Here is a 24623-nt window from a genome sequence, read left to right on the forward strand (position 1 = left end):
GGAGGTTTGTGACACTGTACGGGAGACGGGGATCAAGACCATCCGCATGGAAAAGAAATGCAAGAAAGCAAAATGGCTGTCTGGGGAGGCCTTACAAATAGCTGTGAAAAGAAGAGAAGCGAAAAGCAAAGGAGAAAAGGAAAGATATAAGCATCTGAATGCAGAGTTCCAAAGAATAGCAAGGAGAGATAAAAAAGCCTTCCTCAGCAATCAATGTAAAGAATGAGAGAAAAACAACAGATAAACAGTGGATATTTATAAATAGGCCTGTGGTCATATCCCGATAAACATAATAGAATTTACCACTTTGTTCTGTTACAATTAGCATATTCTTTTAGGCAATGGAGAGTCCAAGTACAAGTCCTGAGGCTCTTTTTTCGGGGGGTCTGGTTTTCCATTGGTATGCCATTTCTATAGACACCAGGCACAAAGTTCAGAGTCCATTGGGAGGGTGACCATGTGTGTACCCTAATGTTCACAGCCTGGCCTAAGATGGAGTCCAGCTCTGTCTGTTTCCTCCTTCAGAACCAGAGATCAAATTGCCAACATCTGCTGGATCATGGAAAAAGCAAGAGAGTACCAGAAAAACATCTATTTCTGCTTTATTGACTATGCCAAAGCCTTTGACTGTGTGGATCACAATAAACTGTGGAAAATTCTGAAAGAGATGGGAATACCAGACCACCTGACCTGGCTCTTGAGAAACCTATATGCAGGTCAGGAAGCAACAGTTAGAACTGGACATGGAACAACAGACTGGTTCCAAATAGGAAAAGGAGTTCGTTAAGGTTGTATATTGTCACTCTGCTTATTTAACTTATATGCAGAGTACATCATAAGAAAGGCTGGACTGGAAGAAGCACAAGCTGGAATCGAGATTGCCAGGAGAAATATCAATAACCTTAGATATGCAGATGACACCACCCTTATGTCAGAAAGTGAAGAGGAACTCAAAAGCCTCTTGATGAAGGTGAAAGAGGAGAGTGAAAAAGTTGGCTTAAAGCTCAACATTCAGAAAATGAAGATCATGGCATCTGGTCCCATCACTTCATGAGAAATAGATGGGGAAACAGTGGAAACAGTGTCAAACTTTATTTTTGGGGGGCTCCAAAATCACTGCAGATGGTGATTGCAACCAGGAAATTAAAAGACGCTTGCTCCTTGGAAGGAAAGTTATGACCAACCTAGATAGCATATTGAAAAGCAGAGACATTATTTTGCCAACAAAGGTCCGTCTAGTCAAGGCTATGGTTTTTCCAGTGCTCATGTATGGATGTGAGAGTTGGACTGTGAAGGAAGCTGAGCGCCGAAGAATTGATGCTTTTGAACTGTGATGTTGGAATAGACTCTTGGGAGTCCCTTGGACTGCAAGGAGATCCAACCAGTCCATCCTAAAGGAGATCAGTCCTGGGTGTTCATTGGAAGAACTGATGCTGAATCTGAAACTCCAATACTTTGGCCACCTCATGTAAAGAGTTGACTCATTGGAAAAGACCCTGATGCTGGGAGGGACTGGGGGCAGGAGGAAAAGGGGACGACAGGATGAGATGGCTGGATGGCATCACTGACTTGACGGACATGAGTTTGGGTAAACTCTGGGAGTTGGTGATGGACAGGAAGGCCTGGCATACTGCGATTCATGGGGTCGCAAAGAGTTGGACTCCAAGTTCCCGGCTCTTTTCTCTGGATCCAGTTCTAACTGAAACTTCCCTGTGGGAAGGGATCTGATTTCCACCTTCTTCTAAACCAAGACAGTTGTAGCACAGAACTAGAAAGTGCTAATTCCTAAAGTTTGTCCCAGATAGCACCTGTTTTTTGTCCCATATCCATTTATGAAATGATAACAAGCTGTCATAGACAGCTGCCATAAAGGGTAGAGATGGTCAGAAAAGGACCCCCCTGATGAGAATAGATGAGTTATTGGAAAAGACCTTAATGCTGAGAAAGATTGAGGGCAGGAGGAGAAGGAGATGACAGAGGATGAGATGGTTGGATGGCATCACCTACTTCAGTTCAGTTGTCACTCAGTCACATCTGACTCTTTGAAACCCCATGGACTGCAGCATGCCAGGCTTCCCTGTCCATCACCAACTCCTGAAGAGCGGCATGCTGCAGTTCATGGGGTCCCAAAGAGTTAGACATGACTTAACAGCTAAACAACAACAACAACAACATAGAGATTTTTAATTTTAGAGACTTATAGAAAGTCAGCATTTTGAGGGGTTTCAGAATATTTCAGGGAGATAGTTGGTGTCCCAAAAGTCTCAGAGAAATACAGAAAACTCTAGATATTTACATATTTTAGAAAGATATTGAGAGAGTTGATCAGAAAGTGTAAAAAAATCAGAGAAAGATTGAGATACTTCTCTGACACACTGACTCCTACGTGCCGGGAATGTCTCAGAGAACTTTTGACATCTTGCTGCAATTGAAAAATGCCATGACTCCCTCATCTATCTACAGATATTGTCTGTGGGAGTTTAGCTTTGATCATGGGTGTGAGAGGGAGTGAAGAAAGAATTCCCACCTATTGGTTTCTCACCTATTAGAACTAAAGAGCCTCTTGAGAGAATGAAAAAGCTGGCTTAAAACTCAACATTCAAAAAACTAAGATCATAGCATCTGGTCCCATCACTTTGTGCCAAATGGGAAAACAATTAAAACAGTGACAGATTTTATTTTCTTGGGCTCCAGAATCACCGCAGATAGTGACTACAGCCATGAAATTAAAAGATGCTGGCTCCTGGGAGGAAAAGCTATGACCAACCTAGACAGCATATTAAAAAGCAGAGACATTACTTTGCCAACAAAGGTCCGTCTAGTCAAAGCTATGGTTTTTCCAGTAGTCATGTATGGATGTGAGAGTTGGACCATGAAGAAAGCTGAGTGCCAAAGAACTGATGCTTTTGAACTGTGGTGTTGGAGAAGACTCTTAAGAGTCCCTTGGACTGCAAGGAGATCAAACCAGTCAATTGTAAAGGAAATCAACTCTGAATATTCATTGGAAGGACTGGTGCTGAAGCTGAAGCTCCAACATTTTGGCCACCAGATGCAAACAGCTGACTCATTGAAAAAGACCCTGATGCTGGGCAAGATTGAAGAAGGAGACGACAGAGGATGAGATGGTTGAATGGCATCACTGACTCAATGGATATGAGTTTGAGCAGGTTCTAGGAGATGGTGAAGGATGGGCAGGCCTTATGTGCTGCAGTCAATGGGGTGGCAAAGAGTCAGACAGGGCTGAGCTGAGCGACTGAACAACAGCATTGGTTTTTCTGCCCAGGATGGTGGAATGGAAGATGCTAAAATTTGTCCTATGTCTCCTCCCTGTGGTCATCTGTTGAACTTCACATTCTGAAAACTGTTTCAGGGGCCCAGGCCCAGACTCATCCCAGTCAGAATTACCCGCTTTAAAAGCCTAGATCTTATAATTCACACGTGACTATCTCCCTTCTCTAAATCCCTATCTCAGTTTAAATAGTTATAGTTGTGTGAATTCATCCTGCATTTGACACCACCAACAGCATTTCCCATGGATGCAGAACTGAGCAGTGTTTTCTATTCTCTCTTTAGTATTCACAAGCAAGCCAGGGATCCTGAACACTGAGCCTAAAAGAAGTGAATTCACTTGTCCACAGTTACACAGTTAGTAACCTGAAGTGCTGTCATTAAGACCTACCCCTGTCTTACTTCAAATCCCTCATCCTTATTCTCTGTCCCCACGTCCGAGCTCTTCAGTTGAATTTCCTTAAAGGAAAGCATCTAAGATCTGCTTTATTTCTGCCAATCACAGGCCAAGCACAGGGTTGGATACACAGTAGAAACTTGGTGAATAATGATAATTTAAAACTAATTGATGACTGACTGATTGATCACTTATTGATCAATGCCTGATTGGGGTCAGTGACTGCTTAGAAAGCCCTCCTAGGACAGATGGCTTTCCTGAAACCTAACAGGCTTGGTGAGACCACTGAGATATGTTACACCTCCATTTGCTGCATGATACAAAGGCAATTTTTTCCTGCATCACATTTGCCAGCATCAGCACGGGGGAGCCAGGAGCCCTACCGAAGCGGGTAAACTTCCAGAGAAAAGTTCCACAGGGAAAGGAGAGGAGGGGTAAATGCTGCAGACCAACCAGAGTGTCAGAGTCTAAGCTTCACACTACGGAGTCTAACAGAGCAAGCATCACACGCCTTCTTGTTGTTGTTCAGTCGCTGAGTTGTATCCGACTCCTTGCAACCCCATGGCCTACAGCATGACAGGCTTCCCCGTCATTTAACTGTCTCCTGATGTTTGCTCAGATTCACGTCCATTGAGTTGGTGATGCCTTACAAGGGGCAAATCTCTCCCTCGGTGAGACTCCTTCTTTCCAGTTGTTGGCACGTAACGCTGACAGCTCCTCACAGGCGATCAGGCTTCTAGCTGCAGAATAAACTCCAGGTGAGGGGCCTGGTCCAGTCTGGCAGGCGTGGGGCCTAGCTGGGGACTGGAGCAGTGGGAATGGGCTGGCGAGTCTCTCAGAGTCCAGTGCAGGAGGAAGTCCAGCTTAGATGTTGGGATACTGTGCTCAAGCCTTGCTCCACCACTCGCTTGCCTCCTGACCTTGGACAGTGACTGGAATTCTCTGAGCAAGGACTCTAACTTGCTTGTGGTCCTTTCACTGAGTCCTTGGGGAGCCCCCAGGCTGTTCAGGGTCTGAGCTCACAGCGGCCCATCAGAGCTGTTGTCACCCTAGCTGGGGACATAGAAAGGAAAAGCCCAGAGTGGGCAGTGCTCTGATGGGGAGTGCATGACCCCCCAACCTGGCCACTAGAAAGGCAGTAAAGAGCAGTCTGAGGAGAGGAGGGGAGGAAGGGAATGATCTGTCAGTCAGCGGACCTCCTGGAGGAGCAGGAAGGGCAAGAGCTATGCAGCCAGGGCCTTGACCACCCACCCTAGTCCCGTGTGCCCAAGCAGGAATCCTCTGCAGTCTCCTGACAGTGGGAGCTGTCCAGCTTTAGCGCTCCAGACCCTGGCCTATCCTGCTGGTGTCTCTCCTCCTTTCTCGATGCCCTGAGCCTAGACCACCTTGGACACACATACAGTTCTGCACAGACCCTCTGAAACTCTTCTCTCTCATTTTCACTAGGGGGTGAAAGAAGCTGCCTCCACCCCTTGCCAAAGGGAAGCAGGAACGGTCACCAGGTCACTCTAACAACTTTTTGCAAAGCAATTGCCATGGGATTCTAGCTCAGTTCAAACAAAATTTCAGCTGGCCCATGGAGTGTCCTCCAGCCAAAAATGTCATTATTTGAGCCACACCTCCTGCAGTAAAAGGCCAGTCATCTGGGCTCAGTCACGGGCCAAGAGCGCCAGGGCAAGTGAGACCTCAGGGTGAGTGTTCAGTGCCAAGGGAGTGGCTGTGGCTAGGGCAGCAGGTGCCCTGAGCTTAGCTGTTGCCATGGTCTCCATGGCATGACTCCCCGGGTGTCCTGACTCACTTTTAGAATTCCAGGGAGGATACTCGGCCCCTATTATATTGTCCTCATCCATTGGACCTCAGCCAAAACTGAGACAGAAACTATCCCATTTCAACATCTAATTGCATACGCATTATCTCACATAATAATCCTAACTTTTTAAGAGGTACATATTATTGCCTCACTTTGCAGATGCAAAATCTTGGCCTTGGTGGGTTAAATGATTCTTCTGTCATAGGTAAGCTAGTGAGCAGCAGAACTGGGACTCATACTCTGACTCCAATCTTGGCTCCGCTACTTCAGGAATGCGGGACTCCCCCTGGGAGCTCAGGGAACACAAGCATGCGCTGGTCACGCCTGTGCATGGGCTGTGGCGCCTGTGCATGGGCTGTGGCCCCACGCCAAGCCCTTCTTCCACGCTCCAGACAAAGCCCCAGTTGCCAAGTGTCGGCCCCACCTCTCCTCTTAAGAAACCTGTTTACCAGGCATGTGGGGACAACGGCAGCCACAGCAGCTGACTCTGAGCTGTAGGCTTCAGATCTGACCCTGGGGGCAGGGAGAGCCCCAAGTCCAGGACAAGATCTCTTTCTCAAGTTCATCATCAGGAAGTAAGGACAGGCACTGTCCCTCAGAACCCTGGGGCCAGTGGGCTGGAGTGAGATTTCATCACCACGGGGAGGAGCCAGGCTGCTCTACGTCCTAGACTTGAGTTGTCAGAAGCCAGGTCAGAGTCACATCAGACTTGGCAGCTTCTGCGCAGAGCTGAGGCCGAGATACTGAGCTCTGGAGGTTCCAGGCTGCGCTGTGCAGGTAGGGGTCTGACAGGGATCATTTAGTGATGAGTGTTTTTACTTTCTTCTTTTTCTTTCCTCTCCTTTCTTCATCCCTGGGTCTCTGTTATCATCTTTCTCAATCTTACCCCCATATACAGATGGCAATCCTTTCTTCTTGGAATTAAGTCTCCGGTCTGTCCACATGAGCCCCCATCCTACCTGGGACCTGGGAGCAGGTGTGATCTGGACCTGGGCACAGTCCAGTGACTTGGCCCTTTGGTGGCTGGAGCGGGAGGCCCCGTGAAGAGGTTAGTGCCTCCCCTGCTGCACAGATGGCGTAATTTTCTCCTCCATCACAGCCCCTCCTCCAGGATCAGGCCTGCTCTCCTCTCTCTGCCCAATACAGAGCACAGCCACTGCCCCAGGTACCACTGATATTGCGTTCTTGGGAATGGTGCCCCCTGGAGTTGTGTGATGGGACAACCCTGACAGAGGGCGTGGCCCAGAATGTGCTCAGTGAGTGACTGGGATCAGTTAAATGGAATTGCAATTGAATTTGAATTTAGAGGAGCATGTGAAAAAACAATAGCATCACCAGACCACGTGGGCTGAGGGCTAGGACACTGGCAGGAAGGGGGCAGAGGTGGCCAGGGGAAGAAGGGTGGCTGGGGGCGAGGGTGGCAGGAAGGGGGCTGACAGGTCTCTGGAATCAGGACCCAGACCCAGGGGGGCTCCTGTCCTCTCTCAGAGCCCCTACAGGAAGGGAAAAAATGAAGCAGTTTCCTACCCACCCTGAGAAGGGATAAACCTCATCTCTCTCCCTGTAGACATAGGACTAGGACAGAAAGGGTTGTGTGAGGCAGCCCAGCTTTTAGAGTCAGTCAGGCCTGAATTCAGAACCCAAACAAGCCACAGTTACAGGCCGTCACCAGTGAACCTCAGCCTCTCACCTGTAAAACAGTGATGAGAAAACCAGCTCATTCAGTTAATACAAAATTGTGATTGTACTGGGGTTGTGAGCCACACAAATCTGCCACATGCTGGTAGATATTAGTCCTTACCTCCTGTTGTTCTGGAAGAGGACGTTCTCAGCAGGAAGGTTGGCTGCTGAGAGTGGTTTTTCAGGAAGAACTTGCAAGCAGCCGGGGTGGTGCCAGCCAAAAGAATAACATCATGTGCCCTGGTTTCTTCCTGGGCCTGGGAGCACCCCAAAAAGACAGGAACGTCCAGGCAGCAGCATGAAAGGGGGTTTCCTTCCACATGGAAAACTCAGCTTCCACAGTGCGGACTGGTCTCTGGGCCCTGAGAGCCCCCTCTGCATCAGCATTTCATTCTCAAGCTCAGGATCTCACCTTTAGAGCTTCACTCCGTCAGTCAAAGGCGTCGCTGGTTAGTCAGTCCCTTTAGGATTTGAACAAACCCAGGGCTGCTTATTACCCAGAGCTCCATGTCAGGGATAAGTATTTGCAGGTGCTGGGAGCTGAGTGGAATGTCTGCCAAGGGCTGGGGACCCTAACATGGAGGATTTTGGACCTTGGCCTCACAGGTGGGGCAGGGACCCCAGGAGAGAGGAAGCCACAAAGGTCTGCATGTTTCCAGCTCAGTAAGAACAGCCAAAACCCTGCGCTCTCCATCCTTTCAACTAGGTGCCCTTCTCTGCCTGAACCTCTGTGCCAGCTTCCTCAGCCCCATCCACCCCCATGCTGGCCCCAGGGGGGTTCTCTAAACTGCCAGTCTCAACACCACGTCTCCTCTGGCATCCCCCAGTCTCCCTGCAGACCCTGAGCCAGGCACATTGCAAGCCCTCCCCTGAGAGCATCACTGCTATTCACTCTTCAGTGCCTGCTGGTCCCTCTGCCTGGAGGCCCTTCCGCTGCCCCTGCTCCCGGCCCACCTCCTTGCTCCAACACCATGTGTTAGACACAGTTTCCACTCTCGGTGCATTGATCTTGCCCATCACTGGGACACAAATGTGAATGAGATACACAGAGAGCTAAGAGAGACATGCTCTAAATTGACAAGTACCTTCAGGGAGATAAACAGGGCTGCAGGCTGGGACTGTGGACGTTCCCCAGACTGGGAGTCAGAGAGGACTTCCAAGAAATGATGATGAGGAAGGACACAGAACAGACTGAGACCTGGTTGGCACGGCCCTGTTGGGGGTGGCACCTGGGCAGTGCAGGAATGAGGAAGTACACGCTGAGTTCTGACCCCAGCTCCAGGGGCTCGGGAGAAGGAAGAGCGTCCATGTGAGCAGGTGACCAAGGATGAAGGTGCCGTGGGACAAACTGGTCACTGTGACAGAGGATGGTGGGTCAGCAGTGACGAGCTTGAGGATAGCAGTATGTTTGCTCACCATGGGCCCTGTGGATGCTGGAGGTGAGCAGAGGAGCAGAAGGTTGGGAAGGAGCTGGGCAAACCCAAGCACATGGGGATAGGGAGACAGGAGAAGTGAGCTGTCCCATTGGATTGAAATTTTGGGTAGTGACCTCAGAGAACAAGTTCATGAGGCTAGTAGGAATAGCTGGCCCAGAGTCCAAGCAGAACTTTGGGCTCCAGAATCTTCCATGAGGGCACATCCTGGAGGCTAAGGGAGACCCAGGCTGCAGGTGGCAGCAGTAAGGGGACTGATCTTCCATTTACTGTGAGCTACGCATGGGGCTTCCCTTGTGACTCAGGGGTAAAGAATCCACCTGCCAGTGCAGGAGACCCAGGTTTGATCCCTGGGCCAGGAAGATCCCCTGGAGAAGGAACTGGCAGCCTGTTCCAGTATTCTTGCCTGGAAAGTCCCACAGACAGATAAGCCTAGTGGGCTACAGTTCATGGGGTTGCAAAAGAGTGGGATATGCCTTAGCGACTAAACAACAGCACCACACGGGCTAAATAGGATGCAGGGAGTGAGAATCGGAAAGCAAGTGTCTCAAGCAACTCATGTGAGCAGCCTGTTCAGCGGAAATAGTTCCCCCTTCACCCCCAAAACACAGGCTGTTCTGTGAGTGTCCTGGTTACATTTAAACCATGACAACACCCCACTGTCACTAACTCTGACAGCACAGATATGATTCAGAAATGATAACGCCCAGCACCGTATCCTATTCCACACTCCTTTCTTCAGTTGAAATTAAGGCTTCTCCCCGCAGTTCCTGCCCTCAGTTGAGCTGGCTGCAGGCTGGCCTGCCTTGAGAAGACAGACCACTGCTGACTTGCTTTTTTCTCACTCCCCTCATCCTGCTGCTCCCCAGGACCTGCAGTGCCAAAGAGGAGAAATCAGGGCAGGAAGGTTTTGACTTAAAGGCTGTGGCTCAGCTCATGACCTAACAAGTTTTAGTCTGACTCTTCCTTGTGGGTGCTCCCATGGTCCACTGGGGTTTGCTCAGTTGGAAGAGCCTCCCCAGGGCTCCCTGCCCACATCCCTAATCCATTCTTCCATGGCTTCCAGGAATCCGGAGCTTCACTGCCCAACTCTTCCAGCTTAAGCCCCAGGCCCTTTCCAGGTGGTCCATTGGACAGGGTCTCAGAGGGTCCCCATGCTGTCTTTTTCATGCATGTGATCCATACCTAGTACACACACATACACAGGAGGAAAACATGCACTCTTTGCCCAGCCCCAGGGTACAGGTCAATCCCACACTGATAACTCCTGCCCACCCCATGTGGAAGCAGCTGGGCAGCCACAGCTTCTGCCTTCTACATGTGTCAGGCTGAGGCAGACTACAGTGACCCCAGCTGCAGGGACATGCACCAAGCTCTCCTAGTTTCCCTGCCAAAGCCCCTTTACTCAAAATCTTGGGGCAATGGGGAAGCAGCCCCCAACACCTTTCTCCCTTTCTTTTGGGAAAATATAGCAAAGATACACCCAGAGAAATATTCACAAAATACTTTATATTCTCCTTACAGAGCCTTTTTGTGATCCATAAGGCTTTAGTGTAGCCAATGAAGCAGAAGTAGATGTTTTTCTGGAATTTCCTTGCTTTTTCTATGATCCAACAGACCTTGGCAGCTTCATCTCTGGTTCCTCTGCCTTTGCTAAACCCAGCATGTACATCTGGAAGTTCTTGGTTCACATACTGTGAAGCCTATCTTGGAGGATTTTGAGCATGACCTTACTGGCATGTGAAATGAGTATAATTGTATGAAAGTCTGAATATTCTTTAGTATTGCCATTCTTTGAGATTGGAACGAAAACTGACCTTTTCCAGGCCTGTGGCCAGTGTTGAGTTTTACAAATCTGCTGACATATTGAGTGCAACACTTTAACAGCATCATCTTCCAGGATTTTAATTAACTTAGCTGGAATTCCATCGCTTCTGTTAGCTTTGTTGGTAGTAATGCTTCCTAAGCCCCACTTGACTTTGTACTCCAGACGTCTGGCTCTGTGAGTGACCGCAGCATCATGGTTATCCAGGTCATTAAAACCTTTTTTGTATAGTTCTTCTGTGTATGTTTGCCACCTCTTCTTAATCTCTTCTGAGTCTGTTAGGTCCTTACTGTTTCTGGCCTTTATCGTGACCATTCTTGCATGAAATGTTTCCTTGATATCTCCAGTTTTCTCAACGAGATCTCTATAGTTTTTCCTACTTATTATTTTCCTCTATTTCTTTGCATTGTTCTTTGAAGAAGGCCTTCTTATCTCTCCTTGCTGTTCTCAGTAATTCAGCATTAAGTTGGGTGTATCTTTCCCTTTCTCGCTTGCCTTCCACTTCTTTTCTCAGCTATTTGTAAAGTCTCCTCATGGGAATACCAGACCACCTTACCTGCCTCCTGAGGAACCTGTTTGCAGGCCAGGAAGCAACAGTTAGAACCAGATGTGGAGCAACTGACAGGTTCCAAATTGGGAAAGGAGTACGACAAGACTGTATATAGTCATCCTAGTTATTTATAACTTATGTGCAGAGTATATCATGTGAAATGCCAGGTTGGTGAATCACAAACTGGAATCAAGACTGTCAAGAGAAATAGCAACAACCTCTGATATCCAGATGACACCACTCTAATGGCAGAAAGTGAAGGGAAACTAAAGACTCTTTTGATGAGGATGAGAGAGAAGTGTGAAAAAGCTGGCTTAAAACTCAACATTCAAAAAATCAAGATTATGGCACCTAGTCCCATCATTTCATGGCAAGTAGGAGGGAGAAACACAGAAACAGTGACAGATTTTAATTTCTTGGGCTCCAAAATCACTGCAGATGGTGACTGCAGCCATGAAATTAAAAGACGCTTGCTCCTTGGAAGAAAAGCTGTGACAAACCTAGACAGCATATTAAAAAACAGAGACATCACTTTGCCAATAAAGGTCCATATAGTCAAAACCATGGCTTCTCTGGTAGTCATGTATGGATGAGAGGTGGACCATAAAGAAGGCTTAGTGCTTAAGAACTGATGCTTTTGAATTGCAGTATTAGAGAAGACTCTTGAGAGTCCCTTGGACTGTAAGGAGATCAAATTAGTCAATCCTAAAGGAAATCAGTCCTGAATATTCATTGGAAGGACTGATGCTGAAGCTCCAATCTTTTGGCCACCTGGTGTGAAGAGACAACTCATTAGAAAAGACCCTGAAGCTGAGAAAGATTGAAGGCAAAAGGAGAAAGGAGTGGCAGAGGATGAGATTGTTAGATAGCATCACTGACTCAATGGACATGAATCTGAGCTAATTCTAAGAGATAGTGAAGGACAGGTCATCAACAGGCGTTTGAATCCTCAGCTGCCATCCAATAGTGCCTTGGTTGGGGGTTGATTTGCCCTATTTTCTAGGTCTGTTTGCCCCAGTTTGGCCTGCACTTTGTGGCATCCTTTCTGCTTTGCCTGGTTTTAATGATGACTAGTGCACTGTCTGGCCATGAGTAGCAATTCTCCCAGCTATTCCTGTGCAGCCCTGCCTGCCTCGGGTAGCTTCTCTCCTGCTAAATTGTTTCCAACAGGCTGTGAGCGGGAACATAAATGCCAAAGCACAACTGCCAGGCCCGAGTTGGGGCCTTAGGGCTCAGTGATACGGCAAAGGCTTGAGGTTTGAGCAGAGGCTTTATGATAGATATTCTGGTGGTTTCATAGTCTTTTGCGCCCCCCCACACAGCCCCTTTTGCCCACCCTCCACACTCTCTAGGCTCTGAATCTCCAAGTTGCCTGATGACCTAACAGATAGTTCACAGGAGTGGCTGAAGTCAGCCCAAACCAATTTGTTTGGGGTTAGGGACTCCGGGAGATACTGAAGGGCAGGGAAGCCTGGCATGCTGTAGTCCATGGGGTTGCAAGAGTCGGACACAATCTGGCGACTGAACAACAAAAATGTCCAATGGGTTGCAGCTCAGCCTTGGCATCTGTGAAGGGTGGCTGGGGGGCCAGTGCATGAGCAGCAGAACCCAGAGGGCCAGGATGGGTCCCTTGGGTGGTGGGCATAGGAGAAAGTGCACACCCAGGTCATCTCCCCACTATACTCCTCTTCTCTTCTCTCGAGTGATCGGTCTGGATTCCTCACTGTGGTTGAGGAGCCTGAGCTCAGACATCTCCCTCTCTCCCTGATTAACATTCAACCATGTGGCTAGCCTCGTAGCCTCTACACAGCTCACCCCCAGACAACATGGGGCCCAGAGAACTCTGCTTCATTTTTAAATATGAGCAGGGAGTTCGCTGGACCCCTGAGCTGCCCCCAAGCTGAGTCTACTCCAGCCTCTCTCCCAGTGCAGTGGCCCTGTCCCTGAGCTCAGCATGGCCTATGCCTGATGTTCTGAGCCAGAGGCCCAAGGAGCTAGGAGGAGGGGTGTCCCAGGAGCTACGTTTCACTTCCCTCTCTCCAAAAGGGGTGGGAAGAGGGCCTGGCCCTCTACACCCAGGCCTAGAATCCTCATAGGGTGCTGGGTTGGGTGTGGATGGCAGTGAACAGGGCCCCCTGCTCCCCCGGCCTGGACCCCTGGCCCCTGAGTGTGCAGCTGAATGCAGAGCAGATGCTCCCAAGACTGAAACGTCCCAAATTCAGCAACATTCAGGAGCAGTACGGGCACATCTGTGTGCCTGGTGCCTGGGCCCCTTGGTGGCTCGTGTTTGTTTCTTGGTGTGGCCCCCACCCCGCCCAAAAGCGGGCAATCCATCAGGGTTTGCAGAGGCCCTCAGGAGTGCATCCCAAACTCAGTTGCAATGTGAGGCTTCACTGAGGAGGACACAGGCTTAGAGTCACTGAGAAACCTGCCCACGGTCAGCCTGCTGCTGGAGACGTGCAGTGGGAACTTAAAAGCAGGCTGTGCAGGTCTCAGGCCCGGCCTGAACCTCCGTCTCCTGACTCCATGTCTCAGGGCATCTGCATCTCTGCCTGGACCTGGGGGGCCCTCTGTCCTTTCCAGGAGCACCCCTTTGTCACGGCACAGGGCAGGGGTGCAGATGCAGCAGGTGTGAATTGTAGCCGTGCTCTGTAGCTTGGAGGAAACCACGTCTCTGCCCAGGCCTGTTTCTCACATCCTGAAAAAAGGAAAATGACACCTGGGTATGTTGGAGGTAGGAGCACGTGACATGGTGGACCCTTTGCAAGGGTCACAGCGGACCCCCCTTCTCCCTGTGCATGGATCTGACATTAAGACACCCCAACTCCAGGCCCAGCTTCACCTTTACTTCCGGGGTCCCTTTCCCTTCCTGGGCCTCAGTTCCCTCTCCACATAAGCATGACCTTGAGCATCTTGATTCTGAAGTCTCCCTTCCACCCCCTGCCCAGTCCAGGTCGCCAGCACCCTGCTCTTTGCCTCCTGTTCTTCCTCCTACTCCTGCTCCTCTCAGGGGTGGGAGTGTGTGTGTCCAGGTGCGTGTGTGTGCGTGCGTGTGCACGTTTGTGTGTGTGTGTGTTTGCAGGGAAAGGGAGAGGCTTGGGGCTGGCAGTTAGGGGAAAGGGGCGGGAGTATCAGGACTTCATGTGCCAGTGGGGCTCAGGGATGGCTCAGCGGCCAATGGCACTCGGGCCTGTTTAATCATTACAGGAAAGGAATGAAGCCAGGAGCACCTCAAAGTCCAGTCTGGTTGTGACTGACTAGCAGATGAGCACGGAGCTGGCAGCAATGGGGCCTGGCGCTTTGGGAAGTGGGGTCAGCACTGCGACAGTTCCACGCTCAGCGCCGGGTCCCAGAGGCAGCCTGCATGCCTACGATATCGCCGTCCTGGTCGTCTACTTTGTCTTCGTCATCGGAGTAGGGGTCTGGGTGAGTAGCCTGGAGGCTGGAGGCTGGCAGGGGAGGCAGAGACAGGCTCTCATCTGCAGCCGATCGTAGAGCTGGGGGCAGGGGTGGGCAGAAGGCAGGCATGTCTGGGAAGCACAGGGACTACTGTAGAAGGACTTTAAAGGGGGATCACCCTCTCAAGCCCTCCATTTAGAGATGGGCAACTGAGGCGCAGAGAGGGCTGTGACTTGTCTGAGCTCACACAGTGAGCCCGAGGCAGGCCAGGCCTGAACCCCAATCTCTGGACTCCCTGTCTCTGTGCATCTGATGCCTTTGACCCCATGTACCCTTGGCCTCCTGAGTCCCATTCCTGCCATCTTCCTCATGCCAGATCCCCAACTCTGTGAGTGCTTGACTCCTGACCCTACCACACCCTCCACTGTGCAGCATCTTGGCATGGAGCTGAGCTTTCTAAAGGAGCTGAGGCAAGTGTGCTCATGGGAAGGGAGCCAGGTGGCTCCCAATGGGTTCTGGTCTCCAACGTGTACTGGAGCCTCAGTGTGATGTATGGGGGCCAGGGTTGGAGGCCATGGAGCCCCGAGTTTAGATGCCAACTCTAACAGTTAGGGCAGCGTGGTTCCGGGAATATACTACAGAGCCTTAGTTTTCTCACCCAGACAATGAAAATAAAAAGGACTACTTGCTTTAGGAACATGACACATTTAAGGATCTGGTACAGTGTCCAACACACAGCCTGCAGCAATAAATGACCCCTATTGTCTCCGCAGCAGTCGAGGGAAATGCCAGCAACTTTAGACTCCGCTGTGAGGCAGAGAGGGATCTGAGTCCCAGCTGGTCGGTCACTTACAAGGCTGTGGCAAGGCCAAGAACCCTCTCTGGGCCTCAGTCTCCTCATCTGTAAAGTGGGACAAGCAGTCCCTGCTTCCCAAGTTGTGTGAGGAAGAACGGGGCAAACAGGCTCGTGTGAGGAAGAACGGGGCAAACAGGCTCGCTGGCCCCCAGAGCCCGCGGTCGTGAGAAGCACCAGCTCCTCTCCTCCATGACTTTGGACAAATTGCTTCCCATCTGGGGACCCCAGTTTCCTCATCTGTAGTGTAAATTCTTCGGGTTCATCTATCCTTCCCGAGGACCAGGACTGACACAGAAAGTCCAAGCAAAGACTTGACAAGCCTCAGACCCTGCACAGCAGTCCTGCCCTACTGAGTAATATATGCCTTTCTCTCAGGGGAAGAGATGCTTCTTCCAATTTCCCTTCATTCTTCCAGTCCTTCAGGCATTTCTGATGTATGTAGACCCAACCAGACATTTACTGTCTTCAGCATCTTAATTTGTTTAGTCTCTAAGTCATGTCCAACTGTTTGTGACTTCAGTATGCCAGGCTTCCCTGTCCTTAACTATCTCCCGGAGTTTGCTCGAACTCAGTCCGTTGAGCCAGTGATGCTATCTAATCATCTCATCCTCTGTCATCCCCTTCTCTTCCTGCCTTCAATCCTCCCCAGCATCAGGGTCTTTTCTAATGGGTCGCCTCTTCCCATCAGGTGGCCAAAGTATTGGAGTTTCAGCATCAGTCCTTCCAATGAATATTAGGGGTTGATTTCCTTTAGGATTGACTGGTTTGATCTCCTTATAATCCAAGGGACTCTCAAGAGTCTTCTCCAGCACCACAATTCGAAAGTATCAACTCTTTGGCACTTAGCCTTTGTAGTCCAACTCTCGCATCTTAATAATGGTTTTAAATTTATCCCCCCTACCCTCTACCCTGTCTCACTTTCTGCATTCTGAGAGAAAGTTCTTTCATTCCTCACTCCCTTTCAGTCCTCAGAGTAATTCTTCAAAAGGACAGCCACTGCCCCCCTCCCCGTGCAGGACAGGGTTTGCTCCAGGGTCCTGGGTGGGCCTCAGTGATGTGATCTGACTTGAGGCAGGGGCAGGAGGCCACCCCCCATTCCCACCCCTGGCAGAGCCCTGCCTCTGTCTGGGGACCAAGTGCTTTGTGTCTTCCCAGCCCCCAGGATGGGAGTCTGGCTGGGTGGAGGAAGCAGGGTGGTCTCCCCACCATGGTAGCCTGAGGATGAGATCCCAACTCACTTCCTGAAGGAATATTTGGATGGGGTGGAGGGCAGAATAGGGCACAAAAGGACATGCCAATAATCTGGGCACATGCACAGTGCCATGCATTCAGTAGGGCATTTCACACACCCCACCCCACCTCCAACCCCCTCCTCCATTAACTCCTTTGTTCTTCGCACCAGTCCTGGTAGGCAAGGTGATTGACCCCACCAAAGCCCCATAGCTTAAAGATAGTGAAACCTCCAGCCTTGGTTTCCACCCTATGTCCCCATAGTGCCAGAAACCAAAGGGCAGGTAATCTGGGGCAGAGGGCAGAGCCTGGGGAGACTCGGGATTTCCTCACTCCTGCTGTTTCCCTTCCAGTCATCCATTCGTGCGAGACGAGGGACCATCGGCGGCTACTTCCTGGCGGGGAGGTCCATGAGCTGGTGGCCAGTGAGTTCACCTTCCTCCTTCTCCTTCCCCCACCTCCCAGTCCCACCTCATCTTCTCCAATCTGGAACAAGGCTACAGCCTCTGAGGGGTTTCCTGGCTCTGGACTCCTTCTCTCAGGTCCAGAGACACCTAGCAACATGAGAGATATTGCAAACGCATAGCTGGGACCCGCGTCCACTGGGCACCTCCTAAGTGTGGGTCCCAGGCAGGGCGCTGGACCTATAGAGCCCACCCAGAGTGTTCCCGTTCTAGAGGGGCTCAGAGCTGAACCAGGAGGATAGACTCATAAAAAACTTGATGGTTGCTCAGCCGGAGGGGAGCATGGGGCCTGTGAGCGCATGGAGGAGGCCTCTATCCTCCGGACAGTGGAAGTGGGCTTAGGAAAGATTTTCTTGGGAAAGTGACACATAAATACTGCAGTTCAGGGAAGGAAATCTTAGAGGTAAAATTCCACCATCCTGAGGCCTTTGTGAAGCCCAGGCCCTCCCAGCAGGCCTCCCCACTTGCTCCCTTGGTCCTCCGGGCTAGCTTCCTCTTCCTGAAATAAGGAGGGAGGCGAGCCCTGCCTCAAAACTAACAGTGCAGAAGTCCGCCCCGGGGCCACTGAAGCTGGGCACATGCCCGGGCATGTCTGACGCATGGCACGTGTGTGCACGGACACACACCCCCACATACTCATACCCCTGTCTTGATTCTCACCAGCCTTCCTACCCAAAGAGCGGAGGAACCCAGGAGGCCCACAGGGCTCTCTGGAAGGTTTGGTGTCTGGGACAAGGAGAGGTGCAGGCAGGAGTATGACAGAATCCCCAGGGATGTGGGGGCTGTGGGCCTGGCAGCTCACAGGGACAGGGGCAGGGCCACTGGTACTGCCAGCAACCCCTCGCCAGAATAATGAGAACCCCCTGGAGGCTGTTCTGCTCAGCTTGTGCCCCTACCCCCAGCCCTAAACTGCAGCCCTGGAAGTGAGTCTGTGAGAAAGACAGAAGAGGACCGGCACGTCTCCTCTGGTCCATCAGGAGGGTGAGCAGGGGCTGGCCTGGATGTTCAGTCCTGCAGAGAACAGAGGTCTGGGGTGTGAGGAAAGTCAAGGCTTTGGAGCAGGACAGGGTTCCCCAAAGATGGAGGTGGAGCCAGGCTTGGGAATGTGTACCCCGGGAAAAAGGATGTGGGGCGCCCTCCTTGGGGGCCAGGGCTGGAGCTGAGCCACCTGCAGTGAGAGCAGCTACAGTCTGAGTTGGGGCAGAACCAGCCAGGGATCAGGACTCTCGACCCCTCTGCCCCACTGGAATGTGTATTTCTGGTGTCTGTGATGATTGTCCAACAACTTGCCTGCTTCCCTACTCAGCCAGTCCTGAGAAGTGCCTGGTTCCCCTCGTGTGTCCTGAGAGCAGTGTGGCTGGGAGTTAAGAGCGGAGGGAGCAGCAGCATCCTTGTCTCAGAGGGGCCACGCGGGTCCCCTGATGACCTTGTGGGTGTCTCCTTGAGTGACGAGTTAGGAGCCCTGGGCAGGGTGGAGGTGAAGGCACCTCGCTGTCCCGAGAGCAGCCTGGGGAGCTTCTTCCTCCAAAGTGGAAGGCCCAGTGCTCTGTGCTCTGGCCAGGGGTCCAGCCCAGCCGCAGCATCCCAGGACCACCAGACAGAGGGAGGGAGTATGCGCGGGCGGCAGAGTGGCTCAGAGTCCTCAGCTAGGTCAGACAGGTCATTATCTCTGTGCCTTTGCACGGCTGCCTCTTCTCCGAATGGTTCAGTACTTTCTGCTGCCCAGCACCACGATTTTATTAAGATGACACAGGGTCCAAAACTGGCTCTTCCCCTCCAGCCCGCAGCCCCTCCTCTTACCAATAATGATCCTGTCTAATAATAAAAGCTAACACTAATGACCGCTTACTAACTGCCTAGCACCCGTCAAGCAGTGGTTACTGGAGCAGATGGCTAGGGTTGAAATCCTCGTTCTGTCACTGATTAGTTCTGGAACTTGAGCTAGTTATTTACCTGTGCCTCAGTATCCTCGAGAACAATGGGGATGATAACAGAACCTTCCTCCTGGGGTTGTCATGAGGAGTCAGTGAGTTGCTAAATTTAGAATAGAACCTGGCACTTGGCAATGCTGCTTGTGTACGGACCGCTATGACTGTCATCATTATCTGTCTAACAGCATGGCCTCGGAGTAGCTGGCTGCCTCCAGGAGAAAAATTAACTCAGAGGCTGGCCCATCCTGTGCTTAACCCCCGTGGCTCCTCCCCTGGAGTCTGCAGGAAGGCGGTGGCAGAGGGCCTCCCCCATCTCTCTCATGGGGGACTCTCCTTCTCCCTTTAGCCTTCTTCTCTCCAGAGGCCCTTAGGCCCATGGCCCCAGAGCAGAGCTTCATGGTCCTTAATGGACCTTGCTTTCCATGTCTTTTCTTCTTTCCCACTTTGCCTCTCAAATCTCTGGGTGTCCTGGAGGTGGTGACTTCATTTCTCCAAACATTAACTCCTTCCTCTGTAAAGTGGAAAGATTAGTACCATCCCTCCAAATACTTTTGGAGATTTAAGTATATTAGTGCATATAAAATGCCCAGCACAGTGCTCAACATACAGTAAGTGCCTAATATGTGTCTATTCTGTTCAGCCTCCTCATTGCTCCCCAGTTTCCTCTCCTCCCTCTGATCTCACATTTATGAGTTCAGGTTCTGCTTTCTCTGCCTCCATTCCAGATCCTGAAGCTCATAGTCCTGACTCCAAATTGATTCAGATGAAAACTGACCCCTGACCCTCGACCCCACTTGTGCCTTGCAGATCGGAGCATCTCTGATGTCCAGCAACGTGGGCAGCGGCTTGTTCATCGGCCTGGCTGGGACGGGGGCTGCTGGAGGTCTTGCTGTGGGTGGCTTTGAGTGGAATGTAAGGAAGCTGGCTGGAAGATTCTCAGGGATAGAGGGGTCTTAGCCCACTCCACCCTACCCTGTCCCTGACCTTAGTGCTGAGAGAAACCTCAAAGGTGCTTGGGGAGGCTGCACGGTAAATGGAGAACCCATTTTATAGATAAGGAAACCAAGTCCTGATGGACCTCATCAGGTCACACAGGACTGAAATCAGGCCTCCGGTCCCTTACTTCCCCTCCCAGGGCTCTCCTCTGCATGGACCACTCCCCCTCCATCTGCATTAGGAACATGAATCCCTTTTCCTCCCCATTCTCCCAGGCAACCTGGCTGCTTCTGGCCCTTGGCTGGATCTTTGTCCCCGTGTACATTGCTGCCGGTGTGGTCACAATGCCGCAGTACCTGAAGAAGCGATTCGGGGGCCAGAGGATCCAGGTGTACATGTCTGTCCTTTCTCTCATCCTCTACATCTTCACCAAGATTTCAGTGAGTACCGTTCCCATGTGGCCATATCATGTTGCTCTGAAAATGCTTAGTAGAGGACACAGCACGTTGTTGCTATACGTATGTACGGATGGATAAATTGATAGCTGGATAGATGGATGGATGGATGGATAAATGAATAGATGGATGGATGGATGGCTAGATGGAAGAGCAAGGATAACAGAAATGGAGGATGAATTCACACCCCTTCATCACACGCTCCCCGTCCACCCCCACTAACAGCAGGGTAATTAGAGATGGACGATAAATGTTTGTTGAGTGAATAACAGTCCCTCTATCCAAAGAACTCACAATTTCAAGTTCATTCACTCGTTTATCTTCCCATTAAATTAGTCTTCATTCCGCACCAAGAATGTTACCATTAAAAAGGATGTATTCCTCCTCTATTGAGGCAAACTTGGAAGACAAACTCAGGTCAAACGATTTGCCAAGGTCCACACAGAGCACTAGCTCTGGGGCTGGAACTAATGTTTGGTTCCCGTGGCCCATTCTAGGCCTCCTGCGGCTCTGGCATGTTGAAGCCCCTGTCATGGGTCACAAAATACTCAGGGAAAGGGACCAGGAAGCACGCCCTGAGTTCAGGGCTGGAAAAACTATAGCCTCTTTTCCACCAATGCTTGTAAGCAACCCTAAATCAGCTCAGGCCAAGGCTGTGACCCCAAGTCCTCCAATAAAGCCCAGCATGTGGGTATCCAGGATCTGTGTCATCTGCGGCTCCTGCTCTGTCAGGTCACCTGGGGCCCACATCAGGTCCGAGTGGGCTGGTGCTCTTTCAGGGAGCAGTTGAAGGCCCTCTGGGTTCCCACCCTCTCCCCCAGGGGCCTCTTCTTCCTGACCCCCACTCCTGCCTCATTTCCTCAGCATGCTACTCCATCTTCTCACCGCCAGCACATGCCCCTGGGAGTGCAGCTGGATCACAGGGCCCTCAGGCTCAGAACTGTGTGCTCCTCTGCGTTGCAATCCCCCCGGCTCCTCAGTGTCCACAGGCCAAGCCCATTCTCCCGAGCATGTCACTTATGGCTCATCCTCACTGTACTCTGAGGGCCGACAGCACCTGGCATCACTGAGCAGGAAGGAGACATTGCCCAGTGGCCACACAGAGGGCCTCGGGTGATCCGGACTCCTGGGTCCCTGTCCCTGCAGACTGACATCTTCTCTGGAGCCCTGTTCATCCAGATGGCCTTGGGCTGGAACCTTTACCTCTCCACAGTGACCCTGCTGGTGGTGACGGCCGTCTACACCATCACAGGTACGGCCAAGTGGAGGTCACGTCGGGTGCAGGTACCAGGAACAGAGACATGGAGAGGTGGAATGGGAAGCTCTGGACAGCAGGGGCACAGAGGTCCAGGGAGGGAGAGTGAAAACTGACCAGGAGAGTGAGAAAGAGAAGCATGAGGGGGAAAGAGAGAGGCAGGCAAAGATGCAGTCAGAGGAAAAGATGGAAAGGCACAGTGCATCAGAGAAAAGGGGAGTCGGAAAGGGAAGAAACAGGAGGAAGCAGAGCCGGCCCGAGAGAGCCAGGGAAGGAGAGACAGTAGGAGACACAGAGAAAAATGGACAGCAGGGACCTGGGTGATGAATGGGGGACTGTCACCCAGGCCAGAGTCACCACAGGCTGCTCCAGACAACAGCCACAAGCCTGCCTTCTCCTGTCTCCTCCAGAGCCCCTCACACAGGCCTGAATGCCCAAGATGTGGGCTCAGGCAGACTTCCTGCTGGCTAAGGTGTGGGGGAGTTTAAATGGGTGCTGGGGTGGGGAGGAAGGAAGGGAGGTCTCCTGGGGGAGCTAATAGCACAGCCAAGGACGGGACTTGGTATTTCACAAAAGCACAGCTGGAGGACAGAAAGAGCAGGACCTGAAGGCCCGACCATGACCAGCCTCACCTGCCGGGCGGACTGGAGGAACACGAGGGGCGGGGAAGGCAGAGGCCAGAGTCCACTGGCTGAGGGCTCTGCATGTTCTCTGGTCTCCCCAGTGTGGCTGAGCACAGGGCGGGTGCCCCGAGAGGAAGGCCCTGCTGGTGCTGACGAGCCCTCTCCTTGGGTCCCCAGGGGGCCTCACGGCCGTGATCTACACAGACACTCTGCAGACCGTGATCATGGTCGGGGGAGCCCTCGTCCTCATGTTTCTGGGTAAGGAAGAGGCCTGAGTACATCCCTGCCCCTCTAAACTCCTCTCTGATCTGGCTCTGGATGTCACCTCCATGGTCTGCAGAGCACAGAGCCATTCCCCACTTCAGGCAGGGCTCCCAAAGAACAGGATTCTCTCTACACCAAACAAGGGCTCTTGAGCCTGAGCCCCACTTTCCTCTCTCATCCCCAAGTCCCATATGAGTTCCAAGCTCAGGGATCCCACACAGGACTGGGATCTGGGGGTGGGGGTAGGTGACAAGCCCAGTGGGGCCCCAGGGCTGTTTCATTCACTGAGGTCTCTCCCTGCAGGCTTTCAGGAGGTGGGCTGGTACCCAGGCCTGGAGGAGCGGTACAGGCAGGCCCTCCCTAACGTCACAGTCCCCAACACCACCTGTCACCTCCCCCGGCCCGACGCCTTCCACATGTTCCGGGACCCTGTGTGCGGGGACCTCCCCTGGCCAGGCCTCATCTTCGGGCTCACGGTGCTGGCCACCTGGTGCTGGTGCACTGACCAGGTGATGCCCTTGCCAAGCTTGGCCAGCTCGTCACCAACTGGGAGGGCTCCTGTGGGCAAACCGCGTGCGCCAATGCACAGAGGGCTGGGACTGGCTTGGGGGGATGGGTGTGGGGCACAGTCAGCGGCCATGCCAGGGCTCACCAGGGCTGAGCGGAGCCCGAGCCAGCCCAGGCGGCACGCCTGCCCTGCTGCCTTTCCAGGTCATTGTGCAGAGGTCTCTCTCCGCCAAGAGTCTGTCCCATGCCAAGGGGGGCTCCATTCTGGGGGGCTACCTGAAGATCCTGCCCATGTTCTTCATCGTCATGCCTGGCATGATCAGCCGGGCCCTGTACCCAGGTAAGAGCCAGTCTCCCTCTGGGCAATACTGGGCCAGAGCAGGGACCACACACACTATTTCTATTAAGAACACATAGTAAATATGTTAGGTTTTGGGGGTCTGACATACAGTATGTATTTCAGTAGGAGAAACTTGTATCTGAATGTCATTTTAAAGTCTAGCTTTCTCTTTACAAGGGAAAGACAAACTGAGGCACTCATGGTGCCTTGTAATGATATTTACTATTTGTTAAAATAAAAGGCCTAAAATCTAAAGGAGTCTATCAGGCTTTGCAGGGTGGTTTGTGGTTGAGAAATTTACCAGATACCAATAAACCATAAGACCCAATATCAGCCTATTCTTGGACCTTCTAGATGCTGGTCCCTGCGAGTCACCAGTGAACATTTTTTCTATACGGTCAGAAAGCACATATTGAGCCAACCTGAGAAGGCATGGGATAATTTGGGTCTAACTATCATCACTTCTGCAGATGAGGTGGGCTGCGTGGATCCCGACGTCTGCCAAGCGATCTGTGGGGCCCGTGTGGGATGTTCTAACATTGCCTACCCCAAGCTGGTCATAGCTCTCATGCCCGTGGGTAAGTCCATCTCCCTCGCAGCATGCTTCACATCAGCTTTCCAGCAAAATCCAGAACTCACTATCCAGGATAGATTGATTGCATTAAGGATGCACATGGATGGGAAGAGAAAATGGGAACATTTACTTCCGCACCCCACTTCCTAACACACACACACACACACACACACACACACGTTTTCACAGCATCTGCGAGGTGCTGCTCTGTGCCCTGGCTCTGGAGAGGCAGGGATAAAAAGCAGGACTCTGTGCAGTCTCCAGGGTAGAGGCACAATGCAACGTGACCAGCATGAGACTTAGTGGGGATGAGGGACCCATATGAAGGCACCTGACCCACTTTGGGGAATGTGAAGGAAGGTTTTCCAGAGCAGAGGACATAGAGCTTAGTCCCAGGGGACATCTTAGGCAGACAAAGGGGGAGGGGCGTGGGAAATGTTATTATGGGGAGGAGGGCTGCATGTGCAAAGGCCCAGGGTTGCGAGAGAGCGTGAAGTTTGAACTGAAAATTGCCAGTGTGGACTCAGATGCAGCAGGAATGAAGATCACCTTTGTGGGGAGGACATGGTGGCCATGTGTAGCATGGCCTTTACTCTGAGGGCAGTGGAGGGTCACGGGGGTTTCAGGCCAGCATGCATGATTAGGGGCTTCCCTAGTAGCTCAGACAGTAAAGCATCTGCCTGCAATGCAGGAGACCTGGGTTCGGTCCCTGGGTCGGGAAGATCCCCTGGAGAAGGAAATAGCAACCCACTCCAGTATTCTTGCCTGGAGAATTCCATGGACAGAGAAGCCTGGTAGGTTATAGT

The 24623-nt window shown here is 51.6% G+C and overlaps 2 protein-coding genes across 11 annotated transcripts in view; one reads left to right on the top strand and one right to left on the bottom strand.

The window, feature by feature from the left end:
* Positions 1-8484, bottom strand: part of LOC147375306 (selection and upkeep of intraepithelial T-cells protein 7-like) — a 48976-nt gene extending 40492 nt beyond the window's left edge. Inside the window, exons 1-3 of the mRNA XM_086394044.1 lie at positions 8374-8484; positions 7297-7432; positions 5735-5936 (exon numbers count right to left, since the gene is read on the bottom strand). Coding sequence (XP_086250170.1) covers positions 5735-5936; positions 7297-7432; positions 8374-8484 — 449 coding nt within the window. The remainder of the gene's footprint in view (positions 1-5734; positions 5937-7296; positions 7433-8373) is intronic.
* The window catches only part of SLC5A9 (solute carrier family 5 member 9), a 30110-nt gene continuing 11429 nt past the window's right edge, over positions 5943-24623 (top strand). For 4 of the 10 annotated variants that reach the window (XR_015158786.1, XM_086387219.1, XM_086387252.1 and 1 more), the window contains exons 1-10: positions 6161-6272; positions 14191-14409; positions 16822-16893; positions 19671-19775; positions 20075-20239; positions 21401-21506; positions 22310-22390; positions 22700-22905; positions 23108-23243; positions 23714-23821. Coding sequence is in view for 9 of the 10 variants with exons in the window: in XM_086387219.1 (XP_086243345.1) it covers positions 14248-14409; positions 16822-16893; positions 19671-19775; positions 20075-20239; positions 21401-21506; positions 22310-22390; positions 22700-22905; positions 23108-23243; positions 23714-23821 (1141 nt within the window). In the remaining variant the exon portion in view is untranslated. Of the gene's footprint in view, positions 6273-6393; positions 6544-14190; positions 14410-16821; positions 16894-19670; positions 19776-20074; positions 20240-21400; positions 21507-22233; positions 22391-22699; positions 22906-23107; positions 23244-23713; positions 23822-24623 lie in introns of all 10 variants that reach the window. The other 6 variants (XM_086387220.1, XM_086387227.1, XM_086387271.1 and 3 more) reach the window with 6 other exon arrangements.

The sequence above is a fragment of the Bos grunniens genome, chromosome 3 (genome assembly GCF_055505025.1).
Source record: "Bos grunniens cultivar Pamir isolate PY7600 chromosome 3, Bosgru_T2T1.0, whole genome shotgun sequence".
NCBI lineage: Eukaryota > Metazoa > Chordata > Mammalia > Artiodactyla > Bovidae > Bos > Bos grunniens.